The 16146-nt window shown below is 34.7% G+C and overlaps 1 protein-coding gene across 3 annotated transcripts in view; it reads right to left on the reverse strand.

The window, feature by feature from the left end:
* LOC114462331 (carboxyl-terminal PDZ ligand of neuronal nitric oxide synthase protein-like) overlaps positions 1-16146 on the reverse strand; it is a 165346-nt gene that overhangs the window by 74684 nt on the left and 74516 nt on the right. For all 3 annotated transcript variants that reach the window (XM_028445094.1, XM_028445093.1, XM_028445092.1), the window contains exons 3-4: positions 5993-6085; positions 2756-2814 (exon numbers count right to left, since the gene is read on the reverse strand). In XM_028445094.1, coding sequence (XP_028300895.1) covers positions 2756-2814; positions 5993-6085 — 152 coding nt within the window. The remainder of the gene's footprint in view (positions 1-2755; positions 2815-5992; positions 6086-16146) is intronic.

Raw genomic sequence — 16146 nt, forward strand, 5'->3', positions numbered from 1 at the left:
GTTTTGTATGAGTTGGAGCAATTTTATGTATTTTTGTACAATTCCGTATGTTTTTTTTGAGTCCCTTGAATGACCAGAATTTTTCCCAGTATTAACACTTTGAACTTTTTCTGTCTGTTTTAACCAATTTCTGTGGTTTTCAAAATCCCATTTTACTACATTTTCCACCATTTCTGTTCATTTTTAACCCATTTTTTTTTTATTAGTGATTAAAGGAATACAGGATTATACAGGACTATATACTATGGCACAAATAATAATAAACCTAAAGCAGTAGATATTATTCAGATAAATAATTAGTGGACCATCATTTCACTGACTTTATGGAGTAGAACAATGTATTGAGTCATTTATTCAATCCGTGTTGCTCTCTAAAAGCCTTTCCTTGTCCACTGTAGAGTTTTGACATTAAAACATTGATCGATCAATGAAGAGAAGTGAGTTTGAACATTTACCTCTGAACAAAGAGCAGTCGTCAGGGTGACAGCGAGTGATGGATCACACTCTATGTTTTTTTCTGCTTCTGTGACCATGCTCATATTGATATAGAAGTGTGCACGGTGCCTCAGGTGGGCAGAATAAACTGAACCAACTCAATCCCAGCAAATCTCTGTGGATTGTGGGGCTTTGAGATGCTCACACCGACAGCTGGGCGTGATCTGTCTTTTTCTGACAGAAACATTTCCAAAGCAGCTCACTGGGATCTGGGACGCACTTCTTCTGAAGCTGAAGGATGACAAATCCTGTGCCTTTCAAAATAGAACTGATAATCAAACCATGCAAAGTCATTCTTTAGCCAAATCATGGTATGAATTCACACGCACACACAGAACAACAAAATACACACAAACAAATACAAATCTGCAGAAAAATACACACAGTACAACAAAAACACAAAAAGAACAAACACACACGAATAAGAAATCAAAAGCAAATTACACAAAATGATAACAAAATACACAAAATCACAGAAAAATATACACAAAAGGACAACAAAAATACACATAAAAAGCAACAAATTTACAGAAAAATACACACAACGACATGAAAAGGGTTCAAAATATCAACACTCACATTCCATTCCCATGACACGTCTGTAATAATGATGGTTGAAAAAAAAGATCACTATCATCAGCCACGCGCTCTGATCACACACCTGATGGTAGAGCTTTCCCACAGCCCGTCACGTCCCAACACTTCCTTCATTCTTAGTTCACGTGCACACACAAAGTGCACGCTGATTATATCAGAAGAAGTGGCGGGTGCTGTGATCCATGGCAATAAAAGTGTTTGTGCTTTCAATTTGAAGGTTATAAAAGGGGCGCAGTTGAATCCTCGAGGGCGTCTGCACTGCATGTTTAACCCACGTGTGATTGACATGAGTGGATTGTTATTGTGCTAATTTATTTTGCCTTTCGTTTTTTCAGGAAATTTACTTTGAAGAGGATAAAAACAGTCGTGACCCAAAAAATAAACTCTGTGGATTGATAGTAGACAACGAAGCAGAGAGGACGAGCTCTTTTAAGGGGAACTTTACTCTCCCTTAAACAGTGCGCTGACATGGTCTGGTGGCGGAAGTTAGTGAGTAAATCACAGACAGTTGAAGACACCTGAGGACAGAAGTCCTTTGGGGTTTGTGACTTCAACAGTCCCTGATTACTCGCTAACTTCAGCCACCAGAGCGTGTCAGCACACTGTTTAAGGGAGAGTAAACGTCCCGTAGGAGAGCTCTTCTTCTCTGCTTCATTGTCCCATTTTTATTAGTTAATAAAACAAATATGGTGCATAATAATGCTTTTTATTAGGTACAGATCATAATAATACTTTTTATTAGGTACAGATCATAATAATGCTTTTTATGAGGTACAGATCATCTAATAAAGACATTTCAAAGATTTTAGGCCACATTTGTAGAAACAGTGAAGGATCCATTATAACATATTGTTTCAAAAAAGAAGACAAAATGAAGTTGCTGGAATTATCCTGCTGCGTCATGGCTAACTAACCGTGTTGTTTAGCTGAGTCTGCAGTCATTGGATTAACTTAAAGGCTAATTGTGTAACAAATTGTGCTTTGATGTTTTGTGGGTTTTTTTTTTGCTTTTCTTTTTTCCACAATCCACAATGGAGCATTTGTCATCCTTTGACAGAAAAGTCCCTGAACGCAGCACCGCACACATATTAGCTTTGCTCCAGCGGGCGCAGCGCGATAATATGTGACGATAAAAACCATTTGTCAAGAGCAAATGTGAAGAAAATGCATCAACATCTGGAGCTGGAAACATTCTTATCTCTGTGCACAACATCAAGCTGGAATACAAAAGTGGAGAAGCTACCATACTTAGAGGCTAACAACTGACTAGCATGCTAACTGAAGATGTTAAATAATTGAGACAAAAAAGTAAATAAATGGGATTATTACTGAATAACAGCGCCACTTATTTCACCAAGTAGTCCATTTAACTACTTCCCAAATCTGTAAAATGAAACTTTTATCACTTTTGAAGCTCCTGTTTGCTGTGTTTATTTAAGCCAAGTTGCTTTCTAATCTTACAAAGTAACGCTGACATCTTTATCTACTCGTTGGCAACAAATAAATCCATAAAATATAAGCCATAAACAACAAAGACATGCATCAGTACTCGCCGCAGTCACTTTCACACACTCATTTCATGTGTTTCACAGCAAAACGTGTCACAATATTGTTTTTAATCAAGTGAGGATTAAAGTTCTTTAATCTACAACAGGGATCTTACCTGTAAATGGGATCCTGCATCACGATCATCTTGCTCTCATCCCATGTCCACTCCTTTTTCTGCAGAAACAATAAAGAAAATAATAACTCAAGAAACTGCTGAAGCATGAGAACTTTACGCGACACCAACACATCACATGAATATACTTTAGATGATCAAATAATGTCAGAAATGAGTCATTTAGATCAACTTTTAGCCTCAAACACATGTAATATCCCTTTATAGGTGGGCGTGGCCATTTTGGAGATTTCAGCCAATCGGCGTTCACATATCATGTTGATGTCATATCAGGCTGAACACTTTAAATGTTAGAGAGTCTATGATGAAATAGCTTCCAAACTATTTATATATAAATAAAAATTTTCATAGAAATGATTTTATGGAAATAACCAGAACATTTGAGTAATTTTAAATAACTCTTAAATAATACCTTAACCCTAACATAAATATTTAAAATAAAAAAAATAAATAAATAAACAAATTAAAAAAAAAAAAAAAAAAACATTTAACCAGGGTTGCAGTGTTCTGGGAATTTTCCAAGTTGGAAACCATATCCTAAATAATACAAATTAAAATAATACATTTAAAAAAATATTATAAAATTAAATAAATAAATAATCAAATAAATAATCAAATAAATAAATAAAAAAATAAAAAAATAAATAAATAAACAAATTAAAAAAAAAAAAAAAAACATTTAACCAGGGTTGCAGTGTTCTGGGAATTTTCCAAGTTGGAAACCATATCCTAAATAATACAAATTAAAATAATACATTTAAAAAAATATTATAAAATTAAATAAATAAATAATCAAATAAATAATCAAATAAATAAATAATAAATAAATAAATAAATAAATAAATAAATAAATAAATAAATAAATAAATAAATTTAAAACAGGGTTAGTTAGTAAGTTACAAACTTTCCATTAATTTTTACAGGAAATAATGGGAAATCATCAAGGGTTTATTGAAGGTTGGCCATTAACAGGGTAATGCTAAATGAAGTTGGCAAAATATATTTCAGCATCATCTAAAACATCACTATCAGTTATTTAAAAGTTACTCCCAATTTCCAGTTAATTCAAATCAATAATTCCTGTCAAAAGTTGATATTTTTGTAAATTCCTAAATCTCCTTCATCTTAAGATCCTGTGTAAGTTTTAACTGAGATGTCTTTGTCCCTTTAAGACTTTTAAAAGTCTGCATGCGTTGGTACAGTTTGACTTTTCCTTCTTAATTCTGCTGTAGATCAATCGCACCTTTCAGGTTAATGTCACGGTGAAATGTCAACAGACACACATGCAGGAATTATTCATATTGATTTCCGTCTCGCTGAGCGCTTTGTTAACTCTGTTAGTCAATCACTGGCTGTGCCACTCGTTCTCTGCTCTGCTATTCCGCTTCCCAACGTGACATTTCAGTTTTCAGGGCAAAATGTCAAAATAAACGAGAGAATAGAGTTAGTGTGACGTCTTTACTGCTCTTTGTTTACATCAACAACAACGGACGTCTGTGGACAGAATACTGATCACATGATTTCCTCCAGTCGTCCAATTACAGCTGGTTTCACCTTTTGTACATGTTTACCGGACACCAGACCTGCTACTGCAACATATTTAGATGTGAAGGTAAATTACACGTCACATAAGAGATGTCCTTTACTCACTAAATCGGTGTTTTTCAGTTTTGAAATGAGGTTATAACTGATTAAAATATATATATATATATATATATATGTATATATATATATATATATATATATATATATATATATATATATATATAGTTCATTTTATCACCTTGAGCTTAGACATGGGCAACGGGTCTCATTTTGTGTGGCCTCCAAAGTAAATGAACAAAACAATTAAAAGAAACACACACAATACAAAAACACAAAAATAGAAGATACATTTACAAAATGAAAACTAAAACTGAAAAATAAATAAAAGGACAACAAACATACACAAAAATAACACAAAAGAAATCTAAAATGTGAACAGAAACCCAAAGGTTTCACAGGATGACTAAAACTACACAAAAATAACAGAGTAATGTATGAATTGACAACAAAAATACACAAAATGATGTAAAACAAACATACAAAATTAAGGAAAAAACACAAAAAATACATAAAATTTAAAAAAAAACATACAAAATTAAGGAAAAAAACACAAAAAAGATATAAAATGTGAACAGAAATACACAAAATTAACCAAAACTTGCAAAGATGACGAGATATACTAAAAAATAACAGAGTGTAACGTATGAATTGACAACAAAAATAGACAAAATGATGTTAAAAAAAGATACATAATTAAGGAAAAAACACAAAAAAGATAAAAAATGTGAACAGAAATACACAAAATTAACCAAAAGTTGCAAAGATGACTAGATATACAAAAATACACAAAATGCCTCAAAGAAACATACAAAATGAAGTACTGATTAAATATAATACATTTTTATTTATTAAATTGTTTTCATAAAATGATTTTTCAAATTAAAACATGACACAATCTTAAACAACTGTTTTCTGTACTTTCACTTCCTCAAATATAAAAAAAACTAAATCTGAGCTACTCGTGATCATAAAATGATTATCGCTAAATTAAACACTCGGTGGTACATTTACTTTGATCATTTCATTCATCACGAAAGAGGTGCATCATGGGAGTTGGAGTTGTAGTTTTGTAGCGTTGACAGTATAATTAAATACATTTTCAATGTGTGTGTAGTTTGTCATAAAAATTCTGAACAAAACAGAAGTAAAAGTTTTACATTCTGAAATATTGTTATTTTGACAAAAACTTGTTTTGTGAAAACAATTAAATGTTGAAGTGACTAATAATTACCACAATTTTCAATGATTAGTCACAAATTACAATAAATTGTATTACACACAGGAAACCTGTAACAAAATGTGTTACTTTCAGAATCAGAAAAAGAGTTTTATTCCCAAGGAGAGATTTTTAAATAGAAGTTCAAGATGAAAATGTATAATTTAACTGGCTAAATTCTACGTCAACAGTTTTTTTATCTGCTTTATTTCATCCGTCTTTCACTTGGTAAATGATTCATTATTGCCTTCAGTTTATTTTTTCTGTTTTCTGCGATCGTGGGAAATCTGAGGCTTCAAATGGTTATGTCGACGTCAGCTTTTAATTTGAAAGACACTTAATAATGAACATATTTACGGGTCAAACATGACAGAGTCAAAAATATAACGGCTATTTACTTTTTTCTTCTTCCTCAGTGTGACCTTCACTCCTTCCACTGACACCACGATGTGGACTTTCTTCTTCTTGATGTTTTTCACCTTGAACTCATACTGTAGAGAGCGAGAGAGAGAGAGAGAGAGAGAGAGAGAGAGAGAGAGAGAGACGGGGTTAAAATTAGGACCAAAAAAACTAAACAACAAAGTGCTGGTGAATGTTTACAAAATTATAAAGTAAGATTTTGAATTACAAAGAAAAACCTTCCTTTGAGCAGCTGGACTGAACCTGATTGACACGTCTCCTCAATACCAATGCAGTCTAAAAAAAACCTTTCAAAATAAAAGCACACACAGCCAAGTTCCCTCACATCCAGCCCTGGCATTAATGCACATTACACCAATGATGTCCTGAATGAGTGGATGTAATTAAGTTGTGAGAGACCACCTGTCACCACAGCACGGTGCACCTCCACCTGTCACTTCCTGTTCTGACTCAGCACGCCACCCGGCTGTCTGACACGCCCTACTGGGCTATGTCTGCCACTGGGCCACGACTTCCACTGGGCTACATACTGGGCTACGTCTGCCACTGGGCTATGTACTGGGCTACGTCTGAAAATACACAAAACAAACAAAATATCAAAAATCCACAAAACACATAAAATAAAATGCACAGTGGGTGCAAATGCACACAAAATAACTCAAAAAATAAACAAAATGACAGAAAAATAGATAAAATAATAATAATAAAAAACACAAGATGACTCCATAAACACATAAAACACATTAAAAAAAAAAACAAAAAAAAAAAAAAGACTATTACAAATGCACAATTTTTTGCTGAAAAACACACAAAAGGCCTAAAAATACAAACAAGATGACTGTAAAAATACACAAAACAGCAACAAAAAAAACAAGTGTGCACAAAATTATTTTTAAAAACACACAAAACAGCAAGAAAAATACAGTGTCTCCAATGGCAACAACAAACAAAAAAACACACAACGACCACAAGTATACACAAAATAACAAAACACACAAAACAACAAGAAAAAAAAAAACACAAAATGCCTCCAAAGACAAACAAAGTTACTGCAAAAATTCACAAAAAAACACATATTTACAGTGAAATACAAAAACTGACTCAAAAGACACAAAACAGCAACGAGAATGAACAAAATGACCCCAAAGACAAAGGTGACGACGACAAAAACACAAAATACACACAAACTAGACACAAAGCCTTTGTTCTTTCCTGTGATAATGCTCATATAAAACACGGCACTGGTAGAAATCAGCAGCACTAACACGTTTAAATGTGCGTTAAATTCTCTGCTCATTTTTCCATTAATTGAATTGACTTCAACAAATGGTTTTGTTATTAATCAGCTGTTGTGACACATCATAGTTCAACTGTTCATGAACTGGGTTTAAAGAATAAACTCATCCATCACAGGAAAACTGGAAAAGTGAGTGTTTCTGTGATTAAGTACTCACGACTCTTTTCTCTTTGTTTTCTACTGTGATCCATCAACACAATGACACAACAACAACAACAACAACAACAACAACGACAACAACAACAACAACAACAACAACAACAACAACAACAACAACAGCAACAACAACAACAACAACAGAAATGTTTTCACTCACAATAATCAGTCAGTGGAGAACAATGACAACTGCATTTGTAATGATTACAACAGTTCAGTAAAAAACAGCCAATCACTGAATTAGTGTTTACATCCATCCATCAGTCCATCCATCATTTAGTCCATCTATCCATTCAGTCCAACCCTTCATCCATCCATTCATCCATCTATCAGTCCATTCATCCATCAGGAAAACCTCTGTCACTTTTTCAGACCAAACAGACTCATGACTCAGTAAAAAATCCATCAGACGAAACGTCCTCAGGCTTCAAAATAAAAGACAGTCTGGCAGTAAAACACAACATGGTGTTTTATTCTGAAGGAATCAGGGCACACATGAAATAAGTTGAAAAGCTGTTCCTTTTTTGTTTTTTTTTTCTTTTCCTAGCTTATTGTATCGTCCCACCCCTACTATGGAGCTTTATTTTGTGCATTACAGTTTAAAACTTGAAATGACCAGAGTTCAAAGTCAGATAAGATTTAATAAATTAATTTGATAATAAAAAATAAACCATCCTAATTTTTTTTTTTTCCATTTCAAAATAAACTAGAAACCGCAAGCAGTTATGAAAGGGGGTCAAGCCTTCCCGCGCGACTCGGCCCCCAGGTTACACGGAGCCCATTGAATTTCCTCACGAAGGATGACGGGCTTGGGGCAAGCGTCAGGACACAGGCCAACGTGCCATTTGCTGTGAACAGGTGGATGTGAAGTTTTGGAAGATGTGATTTAAAGTGTGTAAGTTACAGGCCAAAATGTGTTTGCACCCATTTTATATGTGTGCTCTTATATGTACCCTGTAAATTTCACAGCCCTCAACATAATAATTCAGCTGAAATAAAATTGTGTTTATTTTTATGTTATGTTGAATTAAGCCACACCCACTTTGACCAATCGCAATAAACTTTGAGATACGGCCCCAGGTATGACCCAAGGTCATACCCACCAAATTTGGTAAAAATCGGTCTATACATTTCCCATATTTGCATTTTTTTTTTTTTTACTGCATTTTAGTTTAACTATATTCACAAAGTGAAAGTATAGAAATACAGTTGTTTAAGATTGTGTTGTTTTAATAATAATAAAAATTACAAAAAAAATAATTATATTATTCAGAAATTTCAGGCGACCCCACAAAGGTTGAAAAATAGATTTAGTGGCTCCTGAATGAATTTATTTCTTTAATTTCATTATTTTATTGTTTGTTAACAAGTGCCATTGTGTAACCCTAGTGGTACACGTACCCCCATTTGAGAAACCCTGCTGTAAAGTAAGCTAGCCTCCAATGTCTAACAGGCCCCCGCACTGAAGACTTTCAAATCCTGCTTGAAATACACTTTTAATCCTTGGCTTTTAATTCACCTGAGTTTTTATTGATTTATGTGTTTTTTGGTGTTTTGGGGGGGTTCTTAGCCCTGTTTAGATTTAATTAATTTCATTATTTTATTGTTTGTTAGCAAAGCAGCAGCAAATCATCATTTAGAATGTTGTGTTGATTGTAACCATGACAACAGAAATGAAAACAAACACAGGAGATGAAAGCCAAATGACTTGAAAGTACCTGGATTCTTCTAGAGTAGCACACACAGCTCAAAGCTCACAGCTCTAAAAACTACATTATTTGTTGAACATTCTCTTGCTTTTGTTTCTTGAAACATTGACAATGGATCAAAAACCAGCGATGGACGTTACTTTTAGTGACTTTGGGGATTCTGAGCCCTTATTTAACAAATTCAGAGGGGCGTCATTCCACCCGCCAAAGCCACCTCGTAGGAAGAAGGTTCAGACGCAGAAGATTAAGGGAGACCAACCATCATCTCCTGGAGACAAGGGTGATGATGAACAGGTGAACCATCCACCAGCCACCGTACCAGTGAGTCCTTGTCAACCAGGCTGCACACTGGTACCTGACATAGCACCACCAGGGTGTATCACATGTGAAGAGATGAGATACAAGACATCCTTGACAACGTACCAGATGGAATTACTAGACAGGGACCTGGCCCAACTCAAACTGGCTCTAGATGTTTCCACAAAGGAGTTCCATGAGCAGAAAATCAAAAACGACCTTCTGAGGGCCTATCTCAGGCAGGCGCAGGAGAAATTCAAAACCCAAAGTGATCAACACGACCAACTGTTGGAGGTGAACGCCAACATGTTAGAAGTGGTGACGTCAAAGGAGCAGGCCTACTGCAGTCTGGAGGAGCAGGTGAAAGAAAAGGTGACCATGCTGAAGAATGCCCTGCTCACAACACAGAACCTACTGAAAGCCAAACATGTGGAATTAGAAGAAGAGAGGTCCAGCCACGCTAAAAAGAAACCTCTATGGAAAAGAATCCGGCAGTGGTTTACCAGGAAAACCGAACATTAGAACAATATAACCCCCCCCATGATGATTTAAAACATTCCTCTCTCCTCTCTTTCTACTCTTTTCTCCATTGAATGCAGGAAGACACTTTTATTAAAAAACGATGAATGAACAAATGAATAAACAAAATGTTTATAAAAAATAATTGTTGTGTTGAACTGAGTTAATAAGTTGGGTCAGACCATGAAAATCATAGTATAATAACTTTTTTCCACAAGAATTCTGACTTTAAATTCAGAATTCAGACATTTTTCTCAGAATTCCAACTTTAAAGTGAGAAGTGTGACTTTAACGTCAAAATTCAGAATTTTTTCCACAGATTTCCAACATAAGGGAATTGGTATTGCACTGCACACTTTTTTTAGTAATCTCTCAATGAACAATTTATATCAAATTTGTGTTTAAATTCTGTTAGTTTCATGAATTTTCATTCCACTTTCATTCTATCATTGTGTTCTATTGTTGTTTTTTCACAGTATTCTGAGCAAAATGTTGTAGTTGGACAAAGGGGGCAGGGGCGCAAATCATAGTGGGGGATGCAGGGGTCGGGTCCCCCCCAAAAAAAAATCCCATTGTAAACACAAATAAATAAATATTACAGTATAGTAACCTTATTTTACTTTAAAATAAAAATCACGCTGCTTAAAAACACATTGACAATTTTAGTAAATTAAATATTATAACTCCCAATTAAAATAAACAGTTTTTACATTATTTTTCAATTCTGATGTTTTTATACTGGTCATGTAGTTCATAGTGCTGTGGACTTGTAGCTACACATTCACACCAAAACATTTTTCATTGAGTAAAGTTTTGTATATTTCTAAGTTTTGTGACATATTCAATTGTACTTTATAAGATGAATAAATGTTTGTGTATTCTGTAGCTTTAGTTTAACACATATTCTGATGATAAAAAGTATAGCCTGTATTTTCATGTCCCAAAAAAGTAAAAAGTGTAAGAACCACTGCTGTAGAGCAGTGGTTCTCACACTTTTTTAGCTCATGTACCCCCTTTCTCTTATTTCTGAATCCAAGTACCCCCTTTGTTCGACTACATCATTTTGCATAGAAAACTGTTAAAAAAAACAACAATAAAACATAATGATGAAATGAACGAGTGAAAACACACATTTTAAAGAATCTAATTTAGTAAATAAGTGGAAAGAAACAGTATTTAATGCAGTGGTTAACAACCTTTTTTAGATCGTAACCCTATTTTGATAGTTTTCAATCATGTTTGAGCTCAGATATGTATTTATTTTTACTGCATTTTAGTTTAACTATATTCACAAAGTGAAAGTATAGAAATACAGTTGTTTAGGAGTGTGTTGTTTTAATAATAATAATAATAATAATTACAAAAAACTAATTAAATATTTCAGAAATTTCAGGCGACCCCACGTTGGTTGAAAAATAGATTTAGTGGCTCCTGAATGAATTTATTTCTTTAATTTCATTATTTTATTGTTTGTTAACAAGTGCCATTGTGTAACCCTAGTGGTACACGTACCCCCATTTGAGAAACCCTGCTGTAAAGTAAGCTACCCTCCAACGTCTAACAGGCCCCCGCACTGAAGACTTTCAAATCCTGCTTTAAATACACTTTTAATCCTTGGCTTTTAATTCACCTGAGTTTTTATTGATTTATGTGTTTTTTGGTGTTTTGGGGGGGTTCTTAGCCCTGTTTAGATTTAATTAATTTCATTATTTTATTGTTTGTTAGCAAAGCAGCAGCAAATCATCATTTAGAATGTTGTGTTGATTGTAACCATGACAACATAAATGAAAACAAACACAGGAGATGAAAGCCAAATGACTTGAAAGTACCTGGATTCTTCTAGAGTAGCACACACAGCTCAAAGCTCACAGCTCTAAAAACTACATTATTTGTTGAACATTCTCTTGCTTTTGTTTCTTGAAACATTGACAATGGATCAAAAACCAGCGATGGACGTTACTTTTAGTGACTTTGGGGATTCTGAGCCCTTATTTAACAAATTCAGAGGGGCGTCATTCCACCCGCCAAAGCCACCTCGTAGGAAGAAGGTTCAGACGCAGAAGATTAAGGGAGACCAACCATCATCTCCTGGAGACAAGGGTGATGATGAACAGGTGAACCATCCACCAGCCACCGTACCAGTGAGTCCTTGTGAACCAGGCTGCACACTGGTACCTGACATAGCACCACCAGGGTGTATCACATGTGAAGAGATGAGATACAAGACATCCTTGAGAACGTACCAGATGGAATTACTAGACAGGGACCTGGCCCAACTCAAACTGGCTCTAGATGTTTCCACAAAGGAGTTCCATGAGCAGAAAATTAAAAACGACCTTCTGAGGGCCTATCTCAGGCAGGCGCAGGAGAAATTCAAAACCCAAAGTGATCAACACGACCAACTGTTGGAGGTGAACGCCAACATGTTAGAAGTGGTGACGTCAAAGGAGCAGGCCTACTGCAGTCTGGAGGAGCAGGTGAAAGAAAAGGTGACCATGCTGAAGAATGCCCTGCTCACAACACAGAACCTACTGAAAGCCAAACATGTGGAATTAGAAGAAGAGAGGTCCAGCCACGCTAAAAAGAAACCTCTATGGAAAAGAATCCGGCAGTGGTTTACCAGGAAAACCGAACATTAGAACAATATAACCCCCCCCATGATGATTTAAAACATTCCTCTCTCCTCTCTTTCTACTCTTTTCTCCATTGAATGCAGGAAGACACTTTTATTAAAAAACGATGAATGAACAAATGAATAAACAAAATGTTTATAAAAAATAATTGTTGTGTTGAACTGAGTTAATAAGTTGGGTCAGACCATGAAAATCATAGTATAATAACTTTTTTCCACAAGAATTCTGACTTTAAATTCAGAATTCAGACATTTTTCTCAGAATTCCAACTTTAAAGTGAGAAGTCTGACTTTAACGTCAAAATTCAGAATTTTTTCCACAGATTTCCAACATAAGGGAATTGGTATTGCACTGCACACTTTTTTAGTAATCTCTCAATGAACAATTTATATCAAATTTGTGTTTAAATTCTGTTAGTTTCATGAATTTTCATTCCACTTTCATTCTATCATTGTGTTCTATTGTTGTTTTTTCACAGTATTCTGAGCAAAATGTTGTAGTTGGACAAAGGGGGCAGGGGCGCAAATCATAGTGGGGGATGCAGGGGTCGGGTCCCCCCCCAAAAAAAATCCCATTGTAAACACAAATAAATAAATATTACAGTATAGTAACCTTATTTTACTTTAAAATAAAAATCACGCTGCTTAAAAACACATTGACAATTTTAGTAAATTAAATATTATAACTCCCAATTAAAATAAACAGTTTTTACATTATTTTTCAATTCTGATGTTTTTATACTGGTCATGTAGTTCATAGTGCTGTGGACTTGTAGCTACACATTCACACCAAAACATTTTTCATTGAGTAAAGTTTTGTATATTTCTAAGTTTTGTGACATATTCAATTGTACTTTATAAGATGAATAAATGTTTGTGTATTCTGTAGCTTTAGTTTAACACATATTCTGATGATAAAAAGTATAGCCTGTATTTTCATGTCCCAAAAAAGTAAAAAGTGTGAGAACCACTGCTGTAGAGCAGTGGTTCTTACACTTTTTTAGCTCATGTACCCCCTTTCTCTTATTTCTGAATCCAAGTACCCCCTTTGTTCGACTACATCATTTTGCATAGAAAACTGTTAAAAAAAAGAACAATAAAACATAATGATGAAATGAACGAGTGAAAACACACATTTTAAAGAATCTAATTTAGTAAATAAGTGGAAAGAAACAGTATTTAATGCAGTGGTTAACAACCTTTTTTAGATCGTAACCCTATTTTGATAGTTTTCAATCATGTTTGAGCTCAGATATGTATTTATTTTTACTGCATTTTAGTTTAACTATATTCACAAAGTGAAAGTATAGAAATACAGTTGTTTAGGAGTGTGTTGTTTTAATAATAATAATAATAATAATTACAAAAAACTAATTAAATATTTCAGAAATTTCAGGCGACCCCACGTTGGTTAAAAAATAGATTTAGTGGCTCCTGAATGAATTTATTTCTTTAATTTCATTATTTTATTGTTTGTTAACAAGTGCCATTGTGTAACCCTAGTGGTACACGTACCCCCATTTGAGAAACCCTGCTGTAAAGTAAGCTACCCTCCAATGTCTAACAGGCCCCCGCACTGAAGACTTTCAAATCCTGCTTTAAATACACTTTTAATCCTTGGCTTTTAATTCACCTGAGTTTTTATTGATTTATGTGTTTTTTGGTGTTTTGGGGGGGTTCTTAGCCCTGTTTAGATTTAATTAATTTCATTATTTTATTGTTTGTTAGCAAAGCAGCAGCAAATCATCATTTAGAATGTTGTGTTGATTGTAACCATGACAACAGAAATGAAAACAAACACAGGAGATGAAAGCCAAATGACTTGAAAGTACCTGGATTCTTCTAGAGTAGCACACACAGCTCAAAGCTCACAGCTCTAAAAACTACATTATTTGTTGAACATTCTCTTGCTTTTGTTTCTTGAAACATTGACAATGGATCAAAAACCAGCGATGGACGTTACTTTTAGTGACTTTGGGGATTCTGAGCCCTTATTTAACAAATTCAGAGGGGCGTCATTCCACCTGCCAAAGCCACCTCGTAGGAAGAAGGTTCAGACGCAGAAGATTAAGGGAGACCAACCATCATCTCCTGGAGACAAGGGTGATGATGAACAGGTGAACCATCCACCAGCCACCGTACCAGTGAGTCCTTGTGAACCAGGCTGCACACTGGTACCTGACCTAGCACCACCAGGGTGTATCACATGTGAAGAGATGAGATACAAGACATCCTTGAGAACGTACCAGATGGAATTACTAGACAGGGACCTGGCCCAACTCAAACTGGCTCTCGATGTTTCCACAAAGGAGTTCCATGAGCAGAAAATTAAAAACGACCTTCTGAGGGCCTATCTCAGGCAGGCGCAGGAGAAATTCAAAACCCAAAGTGATCAACACGACCAACTGTTGGAGGTGAACGCCAACATGTTAGAAGTGGTGACGTCAAAGGAGCAGGCCTACTGCAGTCTGGAGGAGCAGGTGAAAGAAAAGGTGACCATGCTGAAGAATGCCCTGCTCACAACACAGAACCTACTGAAAGCCAAACATGTGGAATTAGAAGAAGAGAGGTCCAGCCACGCTAAAAAGAAACCTCTATGGAAAAGAATCCGGCAGTGGTTTACCAGGAAAACCGAACATTAGAACAATATACCCCCCCCCATGATGATTTAAAACATTCCTCTCTCCTCTCTTTCTACTCTTTTCTCCATTGAATGCAGGAAGACACTTTTATTAAAAAACGATGAATGAACAAATGAATAAACAAAATGTTTATAAAAAATAATTGTTGTGTTGAACTGAGTTAATAAGTTGGGTCAGACCATGAAAATCATAGTATAATAACTTTTTTCCACAAGAATTCTGACTTTAAATTCAGAATTCAGACATTTTTCTCAGAATTCCAACTTTAAAGTGAGAAGTCTGACTTTAACGTCAAAATTCAGAATTTTTTCCACAGATTTCCAACATAAGGGAATTGGTATTGCACTGCACACTTTTTTAGTAATCTCTCAATGAACAATTTATATCAAATTTGTGTTTAAATTCTGTTAGTTTCATGAATTTTCATTCCACTTTCATTCTATCATTGTGTTCTATTGTTGTTTTTTCACAGTATTCTGAGCAAAATGTTGTAGTTGGACAAAGGGGGCAGGGGCGCAAATCATAGTGGGGGATGCAGGGGTCGGGTCCCCCCCCAAAAAAAAATCCCATTGTAAACACAAATAAATAAATATTACAGTATAGTAACCTTATTTTACTTTAAAATACAAGTCACGCTGCTTAAAAACACATTGACAATTTTAGTAAATTAAATATTATAACTCCCAATTAAAATAAACAGTTTTTACATTATTTTTCAATTCTGATGTTTTTATACTGGTCATGTAGTTCATAGTGCTGTGGACTTGTAGCTACACATTCACACCAAAACATTTTTCATTGAGTAAAGTTTTGTATATTTCTAAGTTTTGTGACATATTCAATTGTACTTTATAAGATGAATAAATGTTTGTGTATTCTG

This window comes from Gouania willdenowi, chromosome 4, assembly GCF_900634775.1.
Source record: "Gouania willdenowi chromosome 4, fGouWil2.1, whole genome shotgun sequence".
NCBI classification, from domain to species: Eukaryota; Metazoa; Chordata; class Actinopteri; order Blenniiformes; family Gobiesocidae; genus Gouania; species Gouania willdenowi.